This window comes from Typopeltis vanoorti, chromosome 3 (assembly GCF_054136105.1).
Source record: "Typopeltis vanoorti isolate ZY-2024b chromosome 3, IOZ_Tvanoo_1.0, whole genome shotgun sequence".
NCBI lineage: Eukaryota > Metazoa > Arthropoda > Arachnida > Uropygi > Thelyphonidae > Typopeltis > Typopeltis vanoorti.
Genome location: NC_143551.1, coordinates 97,805,943 through 97,831,432, shown reverse-complemented (window position 1 = coordinate 97,831,432; position 25,490 = coordinate 97,805,943). Strand labels below are relative to the sequence as shown.

Here is a 25,490-nt window from a genome sequence, read left to right as displayed (position 1 = left end):
TCTGCGTAATAGAGCTATTTCACTCATCGATTTTATTTTCCGATGATTCATTCAATCGTTCTGTATGCTTAACTTCATTCTCTCTTACAATGCCACTCTCTCACAGATATCAGGTACTACCTCGCAAATATTCTCATTCATACCTCGAATATCGCTGTTATCTAGATTCTTACTTTCGACAATGTTATCACTCACACGACCTGAAACACTCTTTAAATCCTCACATTCTTTAAACTTTTTGCACAGATTCACTCCACAATCATTGTTTAACCAGACACCAACCACTCTCCTATGATACTTTCGCAAACGGTACACTGAATCAAGTCTTTTACGTTAAGATTTTCAGACAAATATGGCGACCTGGACGCCATCTTTGTATTCCTCTTTATGGGAGCCATGTACACAGATAATCGATCTATCACTTTACTATTAAAATACTCAAAAAACAGACAAAAATTACCCAGACACGTTAAAATACTAAAGTAAAGAATACTATGTAAATACTATGCAAATTCATTAATTTTTACTCAAAATATCACTTATCTGGTCAGGAGCTATCCTCAGACACTACATACTATATATCCCTCTAGTGGCTTAATGAAACAAGAGTATCAAAAAACATCATTCCTAGTAAATCATTCACAAAGAAGGTTATTCTAGAGTAATATTTTCTCATTAAACATTCATTATATATCTTGTTACTCAGACTAATTCTTCTCAGCTTTCTCTAAAGCATACACATTAAATTAACCTGTATATGAGCTAACTCACTGTACTTTCTAATGTTAACATGCTACAGTCATGTTCTAAATAAATCAAGGTCCTCGATCCTTAATGTCTCTTAATTTCACTTGACTTAACACCATAGTAAGTTACACACATAACATAGACAAAGGAAATTTTAATGTTACCATACACTAAGGCTTTTCATACTTGTTCCGTCAATTTGGACTGTCTTCCTTCGGTCGATCTTCTTGTTCACTTAGTCGGTGAGGTACCTTGGATTCTCCAATCATTCTGTAATTTCACACGATTCTGGCATGACTGACTTGTTCCAGGCATAACTGTGGCCTTAGGCGATTTCTCCTTCACGATGTCTGCTACCTAGACGCTGAGTGTTTCCAAGGACTGGGACTGCAGATACACAAGCGGAGATGTACTCGTTCATCATACGATCAGGAGCTTATAATGTTGCCAGCACTTGGACGGCATTTTCTATCATTCACCAGACTCTGTACATAGCTTACTGCTGTTACTAGTCCGAGCTCTTCTATCTGCCAGATGACCTCCGACCACCAGCCAAGGGAAGAAAAAATGTACGAGACGGGGGGGTCCTAACCCTTTTATTTCTATCTCCCCTACTGGTAACTGGTAAATACTGTAACCTTCGTAACTCACCCATTGCATAGCACTTCACCCACGTGGGTTTCACTTCATACTGTTTGTTTTTGATTTTCTTCTGACCATGCTCTGCCACGTGCCATGAGCACGTGCCATGCCTGCCACCTCTCCTTCTGTTGGTGTGCCTTTGAACATTTGTTCCCAACATTTTATGCAAGTCATTCCTCAGACAAGTATTACAAATTTTAGTAAATCTTTGTTCAATTTATACAGTATTAATGGTCTTGCACAATCAAAAAATTATTATTTCCTCTAACAACTTACAATCTCTTTTCTTTATGCTAACATAATTTTATATTATATCACATGTATATAGTACATACTTAGAAGCAAGCATTTTCTTACATAAAATTTAGTATCTTATTTTTCTATCTTGTTAAATGATGATAGATGTGGAATTCTTTAGGATTCCCATTTATCAAGGTTTAACAAAGGTCCTTGGCCATTTGTCCCAAACTGTTCTAATATAATCTCAAACCAATGTAGTGTCCATCCATCTTTTCTTGGACTCTTACATGAATTCTGGGTGAAAATTTCTCCTTCTGCATTGTTTTCCTTTTGAATATTATGTAAGGAGGCAACTTTCTTCCATCTGCAGTAATTGCGAGCATGATCGTGCATTGCTGTTTTTCACTTCCAGTTATGCATTTTTTCACAGTTTTCTGCTATTGTTGTTTGGTGCGGCATGTCGAAATTGAGGGGTGTTTGATCAGCATTGGCTGTTTGTTATAACATATAGTTATTGCCTTTCCTATGTTGAATCACATAGCAATGAAAATCCATCACTTTGCGAGCATGATCGTGCATTGCTGTTTTTCACTTCCAGTTATGCATTTTTTCACAGTTTTCTGCTATTGTTGTTTGGTGCGGCATGTCGAAATTGAGGGGTGTTTGATCGGCATTGGCTGTTTGTTATAACATATAGTTATTGCCTTTCCTATGTTGAATCACATAGCAATGAAAATCCATCACTTTATCCTTGAGATCTTTTACATTCTTTGGCAAAAGGATGTCCTTTGATGAAGGGAAAGATGTTCCTCTTCATGAATCTTGCGATTCAACCTCAGCTCACCTTCGGATCTGTGCAACAGATGCCTTGTTTTGTAGCTAACTCATGTGCTTTGAAATGTAATATTTCATGCAAAACACAGCAACCATCATTTTACGCACACCTAATGCATATTGAAGTAACTCTTCCTCCTCCAATTAAGGAAACTTTCCACTTTTAGGTCCTAGATGCTTTTCTTGACTTATTGGTACTTTCTAATGCAGGTTTCTTTTTACTCCAGTATGACACATTAAATTCATGAGCTGCTCAATTGCCATAATTTCTGCAAAATCGATAACTTGGAGTTTAAAACCAGCACTGTAACTTGAACGTTTCTCCATATTTCAAGCCAAAATTACCAGTAATTTATAAGACTTGAGATACGTAATGAACAGTGCTTCACGAATGACTAATGAGAAGTCATAGCAGAGTACGATACGAACAACAGTGATAGGCCATTAGAGCTTCAGCAGCTCTGAAGACGTGTATATGATTGGTGTGTTATTAACAAAAGATCGCATGAGTCAATGACAAAAGCAAGCCGGCAATTGTTGAGTTGAAATGCTGTTTCAAACTTGAAATGCATATTTCAAGCAAAAATTACCAGTAATTTATAAGACTTGAGATACGTAATGAACAATGCTTCACGAATGACTAATGAGAAGTCAAAGCAGAATACGATACGAACAACAGTGATAGGCCATTAGAGCTTCAGCAGCTCTGAAGACGTGTATATGATTGGTGTGTTATTAACAAAAGATCGCATGAGTCAATGACAAAAGCAAGCCGGCAATTGTTGAGTTGAAATGCTGATTCTCTTTAACCGAATTCCATAATATCTGAAACTGCCATAACAACATTCACTATATATTTCTTAGTTTTAACACATTCACATCAGAGTGGTGTTTTGCCCATTTATCGTTCTGATGGCACTTCTCATTACCATTCGTATACTGCTTCTGTGTCGTGCGAGTGGGCTCAACTCACTGGTTTGCAGCAATAAAATTCAACCAAAGGGTTGAAACAAAGTTTCAACCCTTTGGTTGAATTTTATTGTTGCTAGTTTGTGTACCACTTCCGCATTAGGCCGGTGGGCAGACTCTTACATGCATTATACGGTATGTTAGTTTAATTTCACGGTAGAATTTTATTTGAAGTTAGCCTTTTGCGATCTGTTTTAATGAAATTGAAAATTTGACTACAATCAAAGAAACATTAATTTCGTGTAATTGAAAATTTGGACAATAGTTTTTAATTAGATACTGTGTTTGGTGGTACAACATATGGTTTCGCTTCAGCCTATACAGCACAGTTTCTGTGGGAGAAGACATATGATTCATTAGTTAGTGCCGTTTTTATCCCACTTGTCTCTAATTGCTTGTTGACAGATATATTACACAGGCTGCAAACGTCTCTGTACCTTATTCAGTGATAAAATAAAACTACTTGTTTTTCTTGAGTCTGCAGTTTAGTGGCTGTTGGGGAGGGTGTGTTGTTTACCGCACCGAGTGAGTTACTTTCGCCTCGACGTGAATGGGTTCAAAAACTTTTCTTCATGTGTGAGGTATTTACAAAACTTTTAAATTTCTTTTTTTGTAAAGTAAAATCAGGGATGCGAGTTATGTTCAAGTAAATACCGGTATGTATTGCTTTATCATGTAATGTCACATTTACACTTTTTACAATCTAATTGTAGTGTTCTGAACAGTTTTTCTCTTAAGTAACTTGTCATATGCCTTTTCCAGATCTACATAACAGATCCCTGTTATATTCTGATGTTTTCTCAACTACTTGTCTTAGAGTGAAAATCTGATCCTCTCAACCTCTGTTTGCCATGAACCTAGCTTGTTCTTCTCTAAGCTTTTCTGCCACAATTTTTCTTAACTTTTTTCTCAAGTATCCTTGCAGAAATCTTACTAGAAGCACTCAGTAAGGAAATTCCTCTTTAATTCTCACATTTACTTTTATCCCCCCCCCCCCTAATTTTTTTTTTTTTTTTTTTTTTTTTTTAATAGATGGGGATTATGTGAGCTTTACTCCAGTCATTTGGAATTTGACACTCCCATCAGATTCTGAATTATGCAGTGTAGCCACTGTGAAACTTTTATACCCCTGTATTTGAACATATCTTGATAAATATTATTTACTCCAGTTGAATTTCCATGTTTCAGGTTTTTTATGGCTTTTTCTACCTCGAATATTGATAGGTACTCCTGACTTCATTCTCTTGAATATTTCCTATCATGTTGCTTGTTTCATTTAGCAGTTTTTCAACATAATTACTCTGAAAATCTAGAATTTCTTTTTCTTCATCTTTTTTGGTCACCATTATCATCTCTGATTCTTCCTTTTACGATGATACTCTTTCATCCTCTAAATGTTCCCAATAGCGTCCAGAACATTTTTTCACTTTCCTGATATTTATCTTCTGTATTAATAGCAAAATCTTCCTCTGAATTTCATTCAATTACTTTAGAACTGCTTTGCTTTCTTACAGTTTTTTTCTATATTCTCTCAGAACATATGCATGACTCTCTCTTGCCAAGAACTTTTGATACTTTCATTTTTTCTTGACAGACTTTCATTTCCTGAGTCTACATGAAGTTCTGCTTTTTCTGTTCTTGTAGAACCTTGCTTCATACCTCTCTGACTGAATCAATCTTTTTTTTTCCAGGGTCTGCCACTAAATCTCCAGAGATTTTGTTTTTATTTTCAAACTTATTTTTTCTTGAATAATATTTGTGTATTTGAGTCTGCAGTTTACCTCTGAAAGTCTATTCAATTTTGATTCCTTCTAAAACTTTCTTAAACACTTTTCTTTATAATATGATATTCAGTTTTATTTTGCTGATCACTACTTACCTAAAATTGGTGATCACTACTTACCTATTTCAAATTCTCTGTATACTTGTGTTCTGAACCAGCATGAAGACATCACTATTAACAATATTTATTTCTTTTAAATTAAAGATACCAAGAAACTATATACTTGGTTTAATCCTTTATCCAGGTGTAAGCAAACAAGTTTACGTCTGAACTATTTTCAGGATGGGGACAACTCGTATAAAGAAGCTAAGACTTCACACCGCTTGCCTTAGTATTCCATAATCCAAAGCACATCTCCTTGCAGACATGTATAGCGCTATGCATTATGGGATGGGTCACTACCCAGACCGGTTTCAACCTTTATTGAGGTCTCGTCAGTGGGATCTAGACCCAGAGGTGGTGATACTAAGGTAGAAGTAATGCAGAAGTCATATGACCATATACCAGTTGCCAAAAGGTACTAGGCAAGTGATCAAAACTTATACCACCTTTACCACGAGTTGCCTCACTAAACACATGACCTCAGTAAAGGTCGAAAGTGGTCTGGGTAGTGACTCTTCCCATAGCATAGCACTATACATGTCCACAAGGACATGTATAGTGCTATGCTGTGGGAAGGGTCACTTTCGACCTTAACTCATAGCATCGATCATAGCACTATACATGTCCACAAGGACATGTATAGTGCTATGATATGTCCACAAGGATATGTGCTATAGCACAAGGATAGCACTATACATGTTCGCATGACTATGTGCTTTACCTTATGGGATAGCAAATGATGAAGTCCTAGCTTCTTTATACGAGTTTCCCCAGTCCTGAAAATAGTTTAGGCACAAACTTGTTTGCTTACACTTGGATAAAGGATTAAACTGAGTGAAAAAACTTTCAACATTTATTTTTTTTCTTATTTGTTGTGTCTTTTCTCCATGTGAATTTGTGCACATTTTATGTTATTGTATTAGTAATGATTACTCCACATCATGAACAGAAATCCAGCAGGTAGTTACCATTATTATTAGCTTTGCTCTTTTTTTCCCAAAACCTGGATGTTATGTTTATATAACTAATCTGTTCAAATCAGCCTGCCAAGATTTTGTATATATTATTAGATTTTGTGTATTATGTCTGCATGTTGGCTGCTTTGCCTATTTTTGTGGAATGAAAATAATGGAGCTTGCTTCCAAGTTCTCTCACTTTACAATAACCACTATATTAAAAAATAAACAAAAAAAATTTGGATAAGGCAAAAAGTGCTGGGTCAATGCAATCAACTACTATTAGTGGGGAGGGGGGGGGGAATAGGCTTAATTCACAAAGTCTAAAAGTGTTAATTGCATGAATCAGTCATTAGACTCAAACTTTTTATATATTGTTAAACCAAGCAACAGTTTTGGGGAAGTCTTTTATGCTGAGGAACTGACATGGCAGAGATTTTGGGAAGAGACTTTTAGTGCAGGCAAGGGTTGGTTGGACAACTTTATGAAGTCGGCTAGCTAGAATAACATAAGAATTCAAGGCAAGGCTGCAAGCACTATCAGTAAGTCAGTAAGACTATGAAACTTGCAGGAAAATTTATTGAGAAATTAAAAAAAAAAAAAAAAAGACTCCTTAGTTTCGTGAAAAAAAAAACTGCTGGGACATTTCCAGTTTTGCTTAATTAATAAATGTGTTTCATTATCACTTCATTATTTATTATTATTATTATTATTATTATTATTATTATTATTAAACAAGACCTCATGGAGTCAAAGACTCATCTAGGAGGTCCTTTTATCTCACACGCATCTCATCATACCGTGTCTTAAACACATTCAAACTCCTTGCAGACACCACACTCTCAGGCAAGGCATTCCAATCACTCACAACTCTGCACAAAAAAAACCTGCCTCTCACTCCCCTACTCACACCCTATGTGCCATGTTTTAGTTTGGTGGCCATTTCAATGTGATATTGTAAACTGTATTTCCAAGAAGAATGCAAGCTCATTTCATGCCAACATGGAATTCTTTGTCAAGAGAGAGTTTATGTTGAACTGCCTATGGAAATGAGTTCTCACGAGAACTCATGTGGGAGGGTCTACTATATATATGTATGTTTTATGTTGGATCATTTATTTATTTATTTATTATATATTATCAATTAAAAAAAACCTAGAATATAAATATTCAAGGTTTTTATAATGTGGATTTTTGATTAATAAGCATTTTACTTGTTGAAACGACATTTTTCATTAAGAACCTTTTAATCCATTTGGTGAAATGCTTAAATGTTGTGTTGCCTTTCTTTGAAGGTGAAAGAAGATAATGGTATTCCAAAAATTACTTTCAAGTTTGGTGGTGGCACAAGTACATCTGGTTCCACAAAAATGTATGTATATCTTTATAAGTTACTAGATCATATATTTATTTTATATATATTTAGTCAAATTAAATTTTGGATTAGTCTGTGTACTTTTGGAATATCTTGGTGTCATTGGTGCTTTTTAGTAATGGCACCTAGCATGTGTTTCCTCTTTTTGTGTCTGTACAGCATACACAAATATATAATAGTGATGTTAATAAATACTAATTATAAGTCACCTGTCACTGTAGATTTGTAGAGACCAAATAAATAATAATTTGTTATAGTGGAATATAAAGTTTGATTTTAAGAATGGGAATGTAAGTAAACGTAGATGAGCTAATTATAGGTGTGCCTTGCCACTAAAAACAAAACAGAACAAAAAATTAATTTTTATTAACATGATAATTTCATCCACATTTAGAGATTGTATTTATAAATGAATGTTTTCAACCTCCACTTAGCCTTTAAAGGGATGCGGAGAACCGACCAAGGCTTCTGACCTAATGTCCAATCCTCACCTTCTCGTGGTGCACCCTGTTGGGTATCTACCTGGATACTGAACGAACGAGGATGGGCTGGCAATTTGGGATTTAGCCGACCAAATTGTATTCTTATTGGTTAAACCAAAATAAAAAATCTTTCTCAGGACTCTCATATCTGCGGTCTCTAGTCTTTGGTCAGGTGTTTTACTTCTGACCCAGCTCTCAGATCCATAAGCTAAAACTGGTTTGAACACTGTCTTTTATACAGCTAATTTAGTGTTCCGACTAATTTCTCTCTTATTCCATATGAATTTATTCAATTGACTGCTTACCATACCAGCTTTGTTGATTCTGCTGTCTATTTCCATATTTAATTTACCATCTTCAGTAAAAATCGTGTCTAAGTAGCTGAAGTGTTTTACTTGTTCTACAGGTTCCCCGTTCACAACACAGTTGACATTTTCAACAATTCTACCTATTTTTGTTGTCTTTGTCTTTCTAATGCTGACCTTCATACCATATCTATTACAACAGTTATTCGATTTAGTCAGGAAAACTTGTAGCGGATTTATTTAGAAGTATAACATCGTCCACATAAAGCAAAGAGCTCACATTAACATCTCCAATTCTGATATCATGTTTAATACCACTTTCCTTCATAATGTGATCCATATTGATAATGAATAACAGAGGGGGATAATGTACATCCTTGTCTAACACCAGATTTAACATTAAACCATCTTCCTGTTCAATTCTAACTGCTGACTTACAACTCAAATTAAGACTAAGTATTGCTTGATATAATGCCCCATTGACACCATATAACTGCAGCATATTGAACAGCTTCTCTCTTGGTACCTTGTCATATGCCTTTTCCAGATTGATAAAACTTAAATACAGATCTTTGTTATATTCCCGTGCTTCCTCAACTATTTGTTGTAAAGTGAAGATCTGATCCTTACAGCCTCTATTTGGCCTGAATCCAGCTTGTTCTTCACCAAGCTTTTCATCCACAATTCTTCTCCACAGTTTCTCAAGTATACTTTCATAGATCTTGCCAGTAACACTCAGTAGGGAAATACTCTGTAATTCCCGCATTCAGTTTTATTTCCCTTTTTGTATATGGGTACTATTAGAGCTCTACTCCAATCATCAGGAATTCCTCCCTCTGTCCAGGCCTTTTGAACTATGCAGTGCAGCCACTGTAAGACTTTTATACCACCATACTTCAGCATTTCTGGTTGAATATCATCTACTTCTGCTGTTTTTCCACATTTCAAGCCTTTGATAGCTCTTTCTGCTTCAAGTATGGATATATATTCCTGACTGTATGCCTGTTAAGTGTTTTTTTACCACAGTGCTAACACTGCTTGTTTCATTTAGCAATTTTTCGAAGTAATTACTCCATACTTCAAGGATATCTTTTTCTCCCATTTTCATTTCACCTTTATCATCTCTAACTCCATTTATAGCACTCTTTCCTCCATTTATAAGCTTCTTCAACAATCTCCACAATATCTTACCACCTTCTTGATATTTATATTCTATGTTCTTGCCAAAGTCCTCCCATGACTTTTGTTTAGCTAGTTTTACAGAGTGTTTAGCTTTCTTACATTTGTCTCTATATTCTCTAAGAGCACAAGCTGACTTATTTGCCAGGAACTTTTGATATGCTTTCTTCTTTTCCTTCGCTGCCTCTTTAACTTCCTGTGTCCTCCATGTAGTTCTGATTTTTCTATCCTTGCAGACAACCTCACCACATGCCTCTCTGGCTGAATCAATCAGGGTTTTCTTCAAGGATTGCCACTGAATCTCCAAAGTTTGGTTCCTGTTCTCAAACCCTTTCATTTTTTCTTCTATAATCTTTGTGTATTTTAGTCTACAGTTCACATCTGAGAGCTGCTCAACTTTTATTTGCTTTAAAACTTTCTTACATGTTATTCTTTTCAATATGTCAATTTTATCCTGCTCAAGACGAAATAGTGATCACTTCCAATTTCAAATCCTCTGTACACTCTGGTGTCCTGCACCAGGGAGAAAACATCACTATCAACAATAACATAGTCAATGAGACTTTTTCTTATTCCTTGCCTCTTCTCTCCATGTGAATTTGTGCACATTTTTATGTTGGAACATGGTGTTAGTAATAACTAGTCCATGTCCTGAGCAGAAATCCAACAGGCATTTGCTATTATTAGCTTTGCTCTTTTCTCCAAATTTTCCCGAAATATTTTTGTATGTCTGACAATCATTTCTTACTCTGCTATTTAGATCCCCCACAAAGACCAACTTTTCCTTTTTCATTGTGTCAGTTGCTTTTTCTAAAGCATCAAAAAATTCCTCCACTTCTAACTTAGTAGAACCTTCTGTGGGACCATAAGCACAAATAAGTCTCATTGTCCAATTCCCCATTCTGATATTTGCCCACATCACTCTACTTGAGACTGCCTGCCATTCAAGAAGATTAGCCTTGTATTTTGTGTTGAATACTATGGCTACATCTTCTTTTCCTTCTTGATTGTCATTTCCTGAATATAACATTTTGTATTTATTGCTCAGAAAGATCTCACCAGTTTTGTCTTTTTTGTTTCAGTCACCCCTATTATGTCGATATGGTACTTATCTAATTCTTCAGCTAGCTCCATTTCTTTGCCATTTAGGCTTCTTATGTTGATAGTATCAATCTTTAACTCTGGTGATGTTGAGTTGGGAAGTGTTTTCAGATTTGTTCTAGTAGCTGACTTTTCGCTGTTCGCTCTGGTTCCCTGGTGAAAACAGTGGGGGGGGGGGGCTTGTTTAACCCGGCGACATCCCAGCCGGCATGAAATTTTGTCATGGTGTATCATCATTTTCTATATTGGTTTAAGCCAATAGGAATACAGTTTGTTCGGTTAAATCCCAAATTTAACAATTTTAGTGAAGCAGGCCTCTCAGATCACACTCTTAATGTCCTGTACTAAATTGACTGGAAAAGTAATTGTTCTTTACATCATACAAAAATCTGGTATGAAGTATGAACAGAAATTTAAAGAAACCTGTGAAATTTTGATTAACCACCCTAATCTTGACAATAATTGTGTCATAAAAATCCCAAGAATTTGGATGGCATACATTCAGCCCACTTAGTTTTCCAGCAAACCCTGACTGTAGGACTCTAAGCAATTTTTCAGCCACCATCCATATTGGCCACCATCCATATTGGTTGGTTGTAATTTATATGTATACTTATATAAGTAATTTTTTTTTGTGTGTGAACATGTTGCTCTCCAGCTTAATTTAATTTTGTAACCTAATAGCATCTAATAGTTACCGATTGATCAGTAACTTTAGCATACCATGTAGATTGTAGTTCAGCTTGTTTCTTTGTATATATGTGTATACTCCAGATAATGACCCTAAGTTTATAAATGTTTCATTCAGAAAAGGTTACATGTTGAAATACAAAGCAGGAAATTATGACCAACTGAGGAGTATACTGAGTTCAGTAGAATGGGATCGGTTGCTGGATGGAAAGAATATCAACAGTGCATGGGAAGCATTTAAATAATACTTAAATGAAGCGATATCAGAATGTGTCCCGAGAGTTTGAAGAATAAATAGAGTAGGAGTCAAATGGATGTGTAATCTTATTAAGCAAGAGATTCATAAGAAAAGGACGATGTCGAAGAAATACCGTTTGTATAAGGATGACGTCCATTATGAACGTTATAAGCAGCAGGCTAGAATAGTCACAACTGTTGTACGGAAAGCACAACAGGCGTGACTGTTTTATTATGAAAAGAATCTGGCTCTGCATGGTAAAGACAACCCACAAGAATTCTATCGATATGCTGCAAGTAAAAGAAAGAATGAATATGAAAGAATAACTCTTCTAAATCCAGATGGCATGAGGGTTACCGATGCAGAAGAGGTTGTTCAGTTAATGAGTGCCCATTTTGTTAAAAGCTATCAACCTGGTGAACGCAACATTGAGCTCACTGTTTCCTCTTCAGTAGATGAAGAAACGCAGGTGTGTGAGGCCGAGGTATTAGAGCTGTTGCACAAACTGAATAAGAATTCGGCAATAGGGACTAATGGAATATCAGCACATGTGCTAAAAGAGTGTTATGCTGAACTGGCCATTCCTTTGACCAGGATGTTTAATATGAGTCTCAGAACAGGGAAGATTCTGGAGGAATGGAAGGAATGCATGGTAATTCCATTGCACAAGGGTGGTGCAAAGACCAATGTATACAACTATCGACCAATTAATATCTCAGGAGTGGTGGTGAAGATTTTGGAAAAATTGGTTAGGGTCCGCATTCAGAAATGGGTTGACAGTGAATCTCTACTTTGCAATGAACAACATGGATTTACTAAGGGAAGGTCATGTTTTAGCAACTTGCTCACATTCTATAACAGTCATGGTGAACCTTTTTATCTTGGTGTGTCAAACATCTTTTTTTTTTTTAAATATTGACGTTGTTGATGTGCCATTTGCATATGTGCATTATAAATTTAATTACATGATCATAGATGGTGACTTATACATAACATATTAGGCTATTTATTTAATAGGACATTGATATAATTCATTTAATAAAGTGAAATTACAAACTTACATTTAATGACTTTTCTGTAAATTTTTTTCTGTAAATTTTAAAGCTGCAAATTATATTTTCTGTTAAAGTGGTTTTAAATATGTTTAGAACTTGTATTACTGAGTGGAGAGACTTGGAATGCATGCATGAACGAATTTCACACAGAAGTCAAATGAAAACTTTTAAGTTCATAATATATAAAACACGTATTTATAAGTTTGTATCATATAATATTAATAATAATTTTTATAAGTTTTTATAATATCATATGACTATGCAGAAATTATAATGATTAAGAAAGAAAACGTAACTTAAAACACTCGTTGTTTATAGGCTAGTTACAAAATAAAATAGAATAAGCTAACTACAAAATAAAATAGAAATAGGCTAACTACAAAATAAAACAAAAATAGGCTAACTATAAAATATAATTTTTTCAGTGAACCGAAACCTACCTTCGCCTTAACTGAGAGCGATCTTACACTATTTATCGCAGTATTTTCATCAGATTACCAATATCTTTCAACATCCAAGGTGTGTCAGTGCTGACACACGTGTCACAGGTTTGCCATCACTGTTCTATGACAATGTTACCATTGAACTAGACAAGGGGAATGGATACACCATGATACTTTTGGATTTTGCTAAGGCTTTTGACAGAATACAGCATTGCAGGCAGACTGCTGTATAAATTGGAGAAAATGGGTTTGGGTTATACAATATCAGCATGGATAAGAGGATGGCTGACTGACAGATATCAAAAAGTGGTATACGGGGAGATAAGAGTCTGCAAGGTTTAAGGTAACAAGTGGTGTACCACAAGGATCAGTGCTTGGTCCACTGTTATTCAATCTGTATATTAATGATATTGGGAAGGATTTGACATGCAACATACAGTTATTTGCTGATGATGCAAAGATAGGTATGGTAATCAGGAATGCTGCTGATATGCAGTCTTTGCAAAATGATTTGAATACGTTGGAATTGTGGGCATGGGAAAATGGGTGTCAGTTCAATGTCAGTAAATGTAAAGTCATTCACTTCAGTATGATTAGATATCCAATGTCGTATTATATTGGCGGGATTAGGCTAGAAGAAACTGATGAGGCTAGGGATCCTGGAGTGTTAATAGATAGGAAGTTGAAGTTTAGGAGCCATGTGACAAAGATTGCAAATACAACTCAAAAGATAATTGCAATGCTGAAACGAACTTTCACATGTAAAGATAAGGATGTTATTTTGCCTCTTTACAAGGCCTTGATAAGACCTCACTTGGACTATTGTGCACAGGTCTGGTTTCCGTTGTGATATTCTGATATATATAATGGAGAGAGTACAAAGGAGAGTGTTAAAAATGATATTGGGATTGTGGAATACTGATTATGAAGATAGATTGAGAATTTGTAGACTACAGACACTAGCAAACAGGAGAAAGAGGGGGTAATATGATTGAGACTACAAACTTCTGAAAAGGGTCATACAGGATTTCAATTTATGGAGGGTGGGGAAAGGACAAGAGGCATCCTTGGAAGCTGAGAATGAAGGCCGCCAAGAAGGGTGTTAGGGCTAGATTTTTCTCTCAGAGGGTGCATGATTGGAATGGATTGCCATTGGATGTTGTGAGTGCAAGCAGTGTGAATGAATTCAAGAATAAGTATGATAGCTGGTGTGTGTAGTATGTGGCCTCCCTCGATAAGTCTCTGACTCCCTGAAGGTCTCTCTTAATAATAATGATGACCTTCACGTGAGGGTCGAAACATTGCGTGTTTATTTTGGTTTATGTTAAACTAAAGCTTTACTCTAACGTGGTTAGTTGTTTCCATAATTTTCATGAAGTCCTCTGTACTTACTGAACTTGTTAACTTTGTCAAGAATTTGTCCTAGTTCTCCCTTGTCATTAGAGAGGAATATTGTATCATCAGTATACCTCAGATTAATGATCAATCTTCAGGTCGGAAAGGTAGTTAGGCAAGGATGTTTACTTTCTCCTCACTTGTTTAGTATCCATGCAGGTTATCATGCATGTTAGCATTGAATGAGCTGAAAACAAGAATTAGGATAATTGGTAGGTTGATCAGTTAATTCTGAGTATACTGATGATACAAAATTCCTCTCTAATGACAAGGGAGAACTAGGACAAATTCTAGATGTTAACTTTGAGTTAACGTTAACTCAATGGCCTCAATCTTATTTAGAATGATCTTTAATAAAATATTGTTTGCATGAGAGATTAAATTAATAATTCTTTATAATGATCTAGGCCATGATCCTGTCTCCCATATCCTTGTAATCAATCTAAGAAATGCTCTTATCCCTCCATTTCCTGTACCCTTAATTAACTCTGCTGGGATTCTGTCTGCACCCTGGGCCTTATTGCTATTAAGCCAATTAACTGCTCTTTCGCCACATGCCTAAGTAGAGGAGGTTCCAAATTGAAATGTTCCTTGGTGAGAGGGCTCCTCAAAATTTTCTTCATCCTTTCTGTTCTACAGTTTCTCACAGTATTCTTTCCATCTGTTTTTGATTTCCATTTCTTCTGTTAGTAATGCTCCCTTTACTGTCTTTGATGACATTCAGTTTGGGCTTAAACTCGTGCTATAGATCACGAGATGCATTTATATAAAATGCACTTATACAAGTACATTTTATTAAATCACTTAATTCACATTTAATTGATATTGATTATTTACTGTATTAGCAGTCCATGGTATTTTGGGACATGGGAAAGGTATAATTAGTGAGTCAGAAGTGTATACTACTGATGAATTATTATTATTACGAAGGTGGTCTGAAAAGTTCTCGGCCAAACAATGAAAAAACGAATTTACAATTTCAAAATTATTTTTATTTTTCAACATAATCTCCCTTAGGACTAAGACATTTATTCCAGTGATGCTCCAGCCCCATTATCCTGTCATGGTTTTCAGTAAGATCTGCAAAATACACTTCTACAAGTGTATTTTGTATTTCTTCGCGTGTATTTCTCAGCGTGTTTCTTCGAATCACCTCTTGATTCGAAGAAACACGCTGACCAGTGAGGAAGAGTTTTAGTTTTGGGAAGAAATAGAAGTCAGAGGAGCCAAATCTGTGGAATAGGGTGGATGTTCCAACAATTCATAGTGCAGATCCCTTAATTTTCCCATTGCCAAAACACTTTTGTGGGAAGGTGCATTGTCCTGATGAAAGATGATTTTTTTCTTCTGCAAACCGGGTCTTTTCTCATGAATTTTTCATCTAGTCTGGTTAAAAAATCAGAATAATATTCCACGGTTATTGTTTTACCCTTTTCAAGATAATTAAACAGAATGCCTTTAGCATCCCAAAACACCGATGCCATGATGGAACCAACTTTGTCTTATTTGGCGCTGAACAGCCAGCTTCTGTCCACTGTTTTGAGTGCTGTTTGGATTCTGGTGTGTGTGTGTAAAATGGTGAATCCAAGTCTCATCCATAGTAAGAAATTGATGCACAAAGTCAGCTTTATTCTAAAATGCTCCAAGCACTGTTCAGAGATTTTCATGCTAGTGCGTTTTTCATCTGCTGTGAGCAAGTGCAGCACCCATCTTGTGCAAAGCTTTTTCATTTGCAATTCTTCATGCAAAATATATCCTACATGTTCTTTTGAAATGGTCATCCAATACCATATTGTGCACTTGATCAATGATTTCTGGTTACACTTTTTGGAAGTCCTTCATGTGGATCATCTTCAAGGCTGGTATGGCCATATTTAACCTCGGCAGCCCATTTCTTAATTGTCAAAAATGAAGGAGAAGAGTGCCCATAAACTTTTATGAACTTCGAGTGAATTTCTTTTGGTGTTTATCCTTCTTTTACAAAGAATTTTATAACCGCACGATACTCAATTTTATCCATTTTGAGGGATGCAGACAGACAACACTTTTGCTTCAGACAGCTGTATAAAACAAACTACTTGATAGAATAACTTGCAATTTCACACGGATGCTTATGACAGATGTACCAACTTGGAAAAAAAAAAAATCATGCCGAATGCGTTGCCACCTACGGTCGAGGCCAAGAACTTTTCAGACCACATTCGTGTATTAGTTCCATTGATCCAGCAAATGTCTCTGGAACCAAGGGTGTTGAAAAATTGGTTGTGTACCTATATTTACTAATTGATCTATTATTACTACTGTTAATAATAGGTAAATAATACTGTAGAACTAAAGAATATACAGTAAAAGATGCCAAGAAATTACATTCTTGGTTTAATCCTCTATTCAAGTCTAAGCAAACAAAGTTTGTACTTGAAATAATTTCAGGACTGGGCAACTCATATATTTAAGCTAATGACTTCACATCACTTGCCTTATTATCCCATAATGCAAAACACATATCCATCAGGACATGTATAATGCTATGAATTATGGAAAGGGTTACTACCCAGACCGATTTCAACCTTCATTTGAGGTCTTCTCAGTGGAAGCCAAACCCGGAGGTGATTTCAGGACTGGGCAACTCATATATACAAGCTAATGACTTCACATCACTTGCCTTAATATCCCAAAGCACATGTACTTTGCATTATGCAAAGTACACATGCTTTTGCATATGTGCTTACGCTTGAATAAAGTATTAAACCAAGAATATAATTTCTTGGCATGTTTAATTTATAGTGTAACCAAGTGGAAAATCTTCCAACACCTATCTCTAATGCAGAGTATAAGGTGCGACACCTTTTGGCTACTCATATATGGAAATATGACTTCTGCATTACTTCAACCTTGGTATCACCCCTGGGTCTGGCTCCCACTGATGAGACCTCAATAAAGATGGAAACCAGTTTGGGTGGTGACCTCTCCCATAATACATAGCATTATACATGTCCGTAAGGATATGTGCTTTGCATTATGGGATACTGAGCAAATGATGTGAAGTCAATTGCTTGTATATATGAGTTGCCCAGTCCTGAAATTACTTCATGCGCAAACTTTGTTTGCTTACAATTTATTAAAGGATTAAACGAAGAATATAATTTCTTTGCATCTTTAATTTATAGTATGCCAAGTGGAAAATTTTCCAATATAAATAATATATAATACTAAATAAAAATAAATAAATAATACTCTTTAAATACTAAGGCAATTAATGTGAAATCATTAGTCTGTATATATAAATAGCTTAGTCCTGAAGATACTTCATGCAAAAAGTTTGTTTGCCTACACTTGGATAAAGGATTAAACAAGAATATAATTTCTTGGCAAATTTAATTTAAATTGTGGGTGATACTTCACTAAGGATAGATAGTGACAAGTATCCAGTTGCTGATTATAATGCTAAAATTGGTGAATTAGATTATTCTAGATATTATAATTATTTGTTATCAACTGAATTAAATACAAATAATATAGAGCGCTGTTGTTCAGTAAATCATATGGATTATGGCCAGTTATATCCAGTAATACATTTCAGTGTATACAACCATCCAGAATATAACAACATGGATAATTTAAAAGTCATATTATGAGCATGGTGTTTTTTCCCAGTTGACTGAGGAAAAATATCATTTGGAGGAATAAATTGGAAAATGATCCCATGCTCCATTGCAGTAAATTTAGAAGAGAAAGACTGTTTTTAGAATCTGCTGCTGTTCTTAAAAAATAGCCTGATTAGAATAAATATTTGCATAAAACTTTTCAAATTATGGGAAACACTAATACATCAAGATACCAGGTCCTAGGCTACTGATAGTTGCACCCCACCTAGTTAGTACTTTTGTCCTAACTAGGTGAGGTACACCTATCAGTGCACTTCACTTAGTTTTGTGTTGCCTTTGTGTGTGTGTGTATGTGCTTCACTTAATTTTGTGTTGCCTTGTGTGTGTGTGTGTGTGTGTGTGTGTGTGTGTGTGTGTGTGTGTGTGTGTGTGTGTGTGTGTGTGTGTGTGTGTGTGTTACAAGTCTCATATTGTACTCTCAGACAATGCCTCTGTAACTGACATGAAATATTGGAAGAATTAAATATTGTTTTTAATTTTTTCCTAGTGCTGTTTCACTCCATTAAACTTCTAACATGAAAAAAAAAGCCATAGCATTAAAGAAAACTTATAAATTGACCAGATCCAGGATTAAACATATATTAGGCAACCTTGGTAGAATACACCTAAGATGACAGCTGACTGGTGAGCCAGCACGAAATATTTTGAAGCCCTGTATGCGTGTATGTGTATTAATTGACCTGGCACATGAGAGGCCACAATGAAAGGTTAATTAAACCTATACCTTGGGACATGTTCTGTATCATGAATCTTGGAACTTTAAATCTTGATATGAAATGTTGTTTCTTCTGTAAACAGAATGCTCTCTAGATATATCATTATTCTCATGTTTAGGTTTAAGGGAGTAAAAAGAGCATAAATTAAATGTAGGGTTTAATGGTTCCAGTCATTGTTAATTTTGACATCCTCTTTATTCACTAATATCTCTCTGCCTTTCTAACACTTTACTTTAAAACATTTTTCCCATAGACATTACTGATCTGTTCAGTTTTGTTATCCTTTCAGTTTTGCTAATCATACTGGTTACTTCCAAATGAGGAAGATCACTATATAAATAAAGGTACAGCATTGCTCCCCCCCCCCCCCCCCACACACACACTCTCTCTTCTTCTTCCCTAGAAAATTTCTCTATTGTGCATTTCTGAAAACATTCTTGATACTGCATTTCTCAAACCTGTTAAGATACATTGATGACATACTCTCCATTTTGTCAGCTGTGTGATTCAGATACATTCAGATACCTTCTTTATGTAAAGGAGCACTAATAAAATATTGTCCAAAATTTGATTCTAGTTCTAAATTCTGGCCGGCATTCTTTTTCACTACATTTTTCCCCTTACTTTGCTATATGGTTATCTTAATGAAAAGTTCCAGCAAAATTTTTTTTATATGAACTTCTTTCAGAATAAAGATCACTTTTTTTCCACAAGACATATGGGAGAGATGGAAGGTGATCAGGATCTAATTTTCTATCATACAAAGTTTTACAGGTGATTTTGTGTAGATGTTTCTGAGAGCAGTCTTTGGTTTTCAACTTCTTGAGGAAGAATGATTGAATATGTTACTTATCAAAGTTACACAGTATTTCTCTAATTGAACTTCATCATATTCATAGCCAAAACATCTTCTGTGCATAGCACATATATGTCTTTTTTTCTTGATAAGATTGAAACTCAAATCTTTTTTATCACCAGGCATGCGTTCTTCTCATTGCATCATGAGTGCCATGCAAATAAAGCAATTACAGTAAAATCCCTCAATTATCCAGCTACAGAGTTAAAAAAACTTGCTGGATAATTGAAGATACAGTTACATCATATACTCTATCAGAAGTTAGTTCACATGCCCATATACTCTATCAGAAGTTAGTAACCCATTCAAGGATCAGATTATTGAAAGATCACTGTATTTTTCCTTTTAATGTTATTTTTGGAATTCTTAAAGCATTTGTCTAGACAAAGTAAAATAGTGTGACAGGTTATCCCGTTGGCACATCGTATTTGGTTTTCATGTCAGGTTTTTTTTTTTTTAATTTTTTAATTTTACATTTTTTATGTCAAAATTTGAAATGGAACATTTTATATTCTACTGTTTCCAGAAAATAATATAAATTGGCTATTTTTTATTCCACAAAAATAGATGTCAAAATAATTTTAAATATATCTCAGTTAGACCTATATGTTTTCAAATTTTCTGTCATATCTGAGATACAATAGAATTTAAAAATTAATTAATTAAAGTAAGCTTTTATTTTTTTTATTATTTTGATATGCAGTGTGATTAAGAAAACTAACAGCTCACGGTCTGCAAGTCCTGCCAGTCCTCAGAGAGAACCAAATTCTTCTGCAACAGTTAAGGCATCTCCTACAAAGTCCCGTTCACCTTCACCTGTTCCCCAGTTATCATCACCATTACCACCACCACCACCACCACCATCATCACAACAACAACAACCTCTACCAGCATCACCATTGATACCACCTTCATCAACAGGACCATCACAACCACCCTCATCAGTAGCATCCTCATCATCTGTACTACCATCTCCTACAACAGTAACACCAGTTCCTTCATCACCGCCACCATCATCAACTGTGTCAACTCAGCCATCTTCACCTACTCCACCACCACCACCACCAGTGTCATTGCCAGCACCACCTCCTGCCATAACTGCCACAATCACTACAAGTGCAGGAGGAGGAGGAGGTAGTGGCAGAGGAAGGGGAAAAGGAAAAGCTGGGAAAAGAGGTGCTGCAAATTCATCCACACAACGTCCTGCTAGAACAGTTATCACAGAAACATTAGGTACAATTGTGGTAAGTTATCTTATAATTAATCTCTTTAGCAGATTAATTTTTAATTATCATTAATAAGTTCATAATCTCTGATATTTATAATCTATATGAATCACATTACTTAATGCAAACGACATTAACAATTGATATCAAAATAATTTTTTTTAAATATATCAGTCCCACATGTGAGAGGCAGCAGAATGTACAGCCCATTGGAGAGAGAAAGCACCAATTGATATTCTTCTTGAAAAGCTGAAAGTTGTAGTTGGAAGAAACAACTTTCCATCTCCTGAAAACTGTCTTCCTCATGAAAGCAGCTTTCAGAGGCAGATGGAAAGAGGAAGACTAGAAGTATATGTACATTTGGACTGTAAAAGGATGTTGGGAAAATAGGAAGTGCAAAGTAATTTTTGTATAGGAAAGAGGAGGATAGGCAATGGAACAGACCCCCATTGGTGTGTGTGTGTGTGTATGTGGTGGGGGCACTTGCAATTGTGGAGAAGTCCAAAGAGAGGAAGCCATTTGCCGTGACACAGCAATTTCATTAACCGGAAAGAAACCTGACTACACTTTTATTGAGAGTAGAAGGTACGATACAAAAGATGGCAGTGTTCTGAACAGGCCTTTATGCAGACGTTCGATCAATTATTTATAATCACATAGACTTCTCCTAACGTCCATATTGAGAAGTGAGTATTGTGGGCTAGGAGATCTGTTGTGTATCTAGAGAAGTGGAATTGATACTGATGGATATTGATCAAATGGTAATGAAGAAGTTGAATGCTGGTAACCTTTTCCGTTATTTAGAGAGGAAGATAAAGGCAGTGGGTTTATAATTTGATGCCAGACATTTTTGTCCCTTTTCTGGTTGGGGGGGGGTGGTCTAAATATAAGCTTTGAGTTAGCTTTGCATTAGGACACATCTAATAGCGTGTGTTGGTCCACCTCTTTGTGCAATCACGGCTTGCAGATGCCCAGGAACCGATTCCACAAGGTGTTGAACATCCTCATGCATAACACAACCTATGTCTGCTACAGCAACTCTGTCAGTTCATACTCATTATGTGGAGGAGGATCAGCAGTTCTCGCACCCTGTTCTAGCATATCCCATACATGTTTAATTGGTCACAGTCAGGGAAGTTTGGCGGCCAAGGCAGTTTGGCGAATTCATTGTAATGTTCTTCAAGTGACTCAGTAGTTGTATGAGCCTGATGACAAGGTGAATTGTCCTGTTTAAAAGATGGCACCATGGTTGGAATAGACCTCCCGCAGATATAGATGGAGATGGTTGGCTAACAGGTCCCTGTAGTGTTCACCATTCAGTGTTTGTCAGATGATAACCAATGGACCTAGGACGTGCCAGAAAAAATGTTCCCCAGACCATAATACCACCGGCCTGTTGAACGTCAACTGTGCAGTCATCAGATAGGGCTTCATATTGTTTACACCAAATGCGAACCCGGCCATCAGCATGATGCAGCAGGAAATAGGATTCATCACTCCAGACAACCTCCATCTGTCAAGAGTCCATTGCCGATGTTCCTTGGCCCATGCCAGGCATTGTTTGCATCATCATGGGTACCTTGTTGGTCTCTGGCTGCAGATCCCCAGGCAAAGCAAGGTATGGTGCATATGGAAATGGGTCAAACTGCCCCACTGTTATACTGGTGGGTGAGCTGTATGACTGTTGCGCATCATTGCTGAGATACCAGTTGTGACACCCGACACTCACCTCTAGGATCAACCATGTGTGAATCAGTGTGAGCCCTTCTGCTGGATGTCTGTTCATAGTTAATCAGTCCTAGTACATTCTTGATACAGTAATATGGGAGCAACAACAAGGTCGACCGTTTCCAAAATACTGGCACCTGCCCTCCGTGTCCATACTGTCTGCTTGCTGTCAAATGGGCTTCCATTGCCATGTTTTCCCATTACTGGAAAATGTTTCCTGATTACATACAGAGCATAGGTGTGCCCATTTATAGTAGCTGACCATGACATTGATATCTCTTGGTATCTTTGTTATCGTGCCGAATATGTAAATTGGTGGAGGGTGTTCCTAATGCAAAGCTAACTCAGTGTGTATCACTATTATGATGTAAGCTAATGTACAGGATAGATGCCAGCTGTTTATAAATCAGTGCAGTGCAGGGTAGTTGTGAGTTCTAGAGCACAATTTTTGAATATGATTTTTCTGATCTCTTTCTGACAAAATTCCACAAAAGATATATGGTACAATGTTTCTGATATGGTAGGAGATAATTTGCTTTTGTTTCCTTTGCAATCTTTGGAGGATGCTTGCAGAGAGAAGAGGCAAAATGATGACAGAAAATCGGGCTCTGTATTTTTTGGGGGTGGGGTGGAAGTGCAGATAAAAAGAAGTTGTACCGGTGGTCGTGGTCTATGCAAGAGACCAGAAAATGCACCTGCTTTTTTTAGAAAGGGGTGAAATATAAGTTTACTGCATTTTCCTCTTTTAAAACTCAGTTTTGAATTTGTTGCATGGTTTAATTAGAGACTGAGAATGAGTGTGAAGTTGGAGCCCAAAAATTCAATATACTGCTCATGCAGTATATTGAATTTTTGGGCTGCCTTGTCCCAGGCAGCCTAAGATTTGTAAGGGTTTGATGTTTCGAGACTCAAGTCTCAGGTTGAGTCAAGCCTAGATGTCGAGTCTGAGACTGAGCTTCTTTTTTTAAAAAAAAAATAATATGATAATAAATAATTTACATTTTTAAATATATTTTAATTGGTTCAAAATTTAATTTGCACTTATTTTAAAAAATACATATAAATAAAAAAACTCCCATTTTGCTTAACTGCCATGCAAAAATTTAGAATGGAGATAATGGGTTAGCCGAGCGGTTACGCGCTCCACAACCATATGCCTGGGAAAGGAGTGTCCTGCATTTGATTCTCATCGCTGATGTGAGGAGCTAAGGATCTTTCTCAAACAGTTTTTTTCTTAGCCAGTCTTGGGCCTCCTGCAAACCAGTCTTAAGAACACAATGCTTAACAGACAATTACACATGGTTGAGCATGGGGGGGGGGTAATGACCCCACCTTGTAGTGAGTTATGAAACCCAAAAATGGGAGGCCAAGGCCCTACATGGGGATGTAGTGCCAAGGAAAAAGAAGAATGGGTTATCCTTGTTGAAGAAACAATTGAAAATGAATGCAAGAATGCCAAATGAGTTATCAGATCATCAAAACTACGAAGAAAATGTAGAAAACATTGCCACAGATAAGTTGGAGTGATGTGTCTGACCATAGGGAAGCATGTTTACAAACCATTAGAAATTTGTCTTACTCTCTCTCAAGACACATATCAACATGACAGAGGATATAACTCAAGGATACAAAAAAATTTATTTTGTTGCTAAAAGGCTTGTTTGTGTGCATTATTATTTCATTATAATAAATATTATTCTTTGGTAATTATCATAATTATTTTTGTAACATCTTATTCCTCAAAATTAAAAAAAAAAATGACGTTTATACATGAGTATATGTAGCGTACAGACTGTACACACACACACACACACATATATAACTTGGAAAAAGTTCCTCCAGTGAGTGAATCTTAAGTCTATTCGCTGACTGGAGGAACTTTTTCTAAGTCTTTCTTCGACTGGCTCCTGGCTTATTCAATCTCTGGCATGGGCAAGTGGGTTGTTTCTCCTAGAAACTTGGGATTTTTATCCCATAAATTTAAGAAAATCAACCAGAGAACCCACACTAATAGCATATCCTGTTTGGGTTAAGTACCAAGAAATGGTAGCACTTGTAGAAAGTATTTTACCTTGGGTATAATAAATGTTAAAGATACCAAGCTATTTTAAACCTGGTTTTACTCCAATTTCCCAAGTAAGCAAACAGACAAACAAGTCAAGTTTGTGCCTGCATGTATTGCGAGTCTAGCTGACCCTCAAAATAGTGCAAGTCAAGGCAACTCATGGTAGAGGTAGAATAAGCTCTGATCACTATTCTTAATATTTACCCTTAATGCACAGCCCATCTCCTAGAGGAGATGTATGATGCTATGTATTAAAGGCAAGGGAGGGGGGGGGGGAGGGCACTACCCAGACCGGTTTCGACCTTTAAAACACCTTATGGTAACTTGTTCTGGTAAAATACTTATAAGCTCTGTGTTACTAAAATCTTGATATTTCTAGCCTGGCTCCCACTAATGAGACCTCAATAAAGGTCGAAACCAGTCTGGGTAGTGGCCTTGCTGGCTTTAATACATAGCATCATACATCTCCTCTAGGAGATGGGCTGTGCATTAAGGGTAAATATTAAGAATAGTGATCAGAGCTTATTCTACCTCTACCATGAGTTGCCTTGACTTGCACTACTTTGAGGGTCAGCTAGACTTGCAATATGTGCAGGCGCAAACTTGACTTGTTTGTCTGTTTGCTTACTTGGGAAATTGGAGTAAAACCAGGTTTAAAATAGCTTGGTATCTTTAACATTTAATGGCAGCACTTGTTT

At 36.2% G+C, this 25,490-nt stretch overlaps 1 protein-coding gene across 2 annotated transcripts in view; it reads left to right on the top strand.

Moving 5' to 3' along the window:
- The window catches only part of LOC150108408 (uncharacterized), a 371,725-nt gene that overhangs the window by 291,410 nt on the left and 54,825 nt on the right, over positions 1-25,490 (top strand). For both annotated transcript variants that reach the window (XM_090390757.1, XM_090390758.1), the window contains 2 exons: positions 7,569-7,645; positions 20,477-21,017. In XM_090390757.1, the coding sequence (XP_090246883.1) occupies positions 7,569-7,645; positions 20,477-21,017 (618 nt within the window). The remainder of the gene's footprint in view (positions 1-7,568; positions 7,646-20,476; positions 21,018-25,490) is intronic.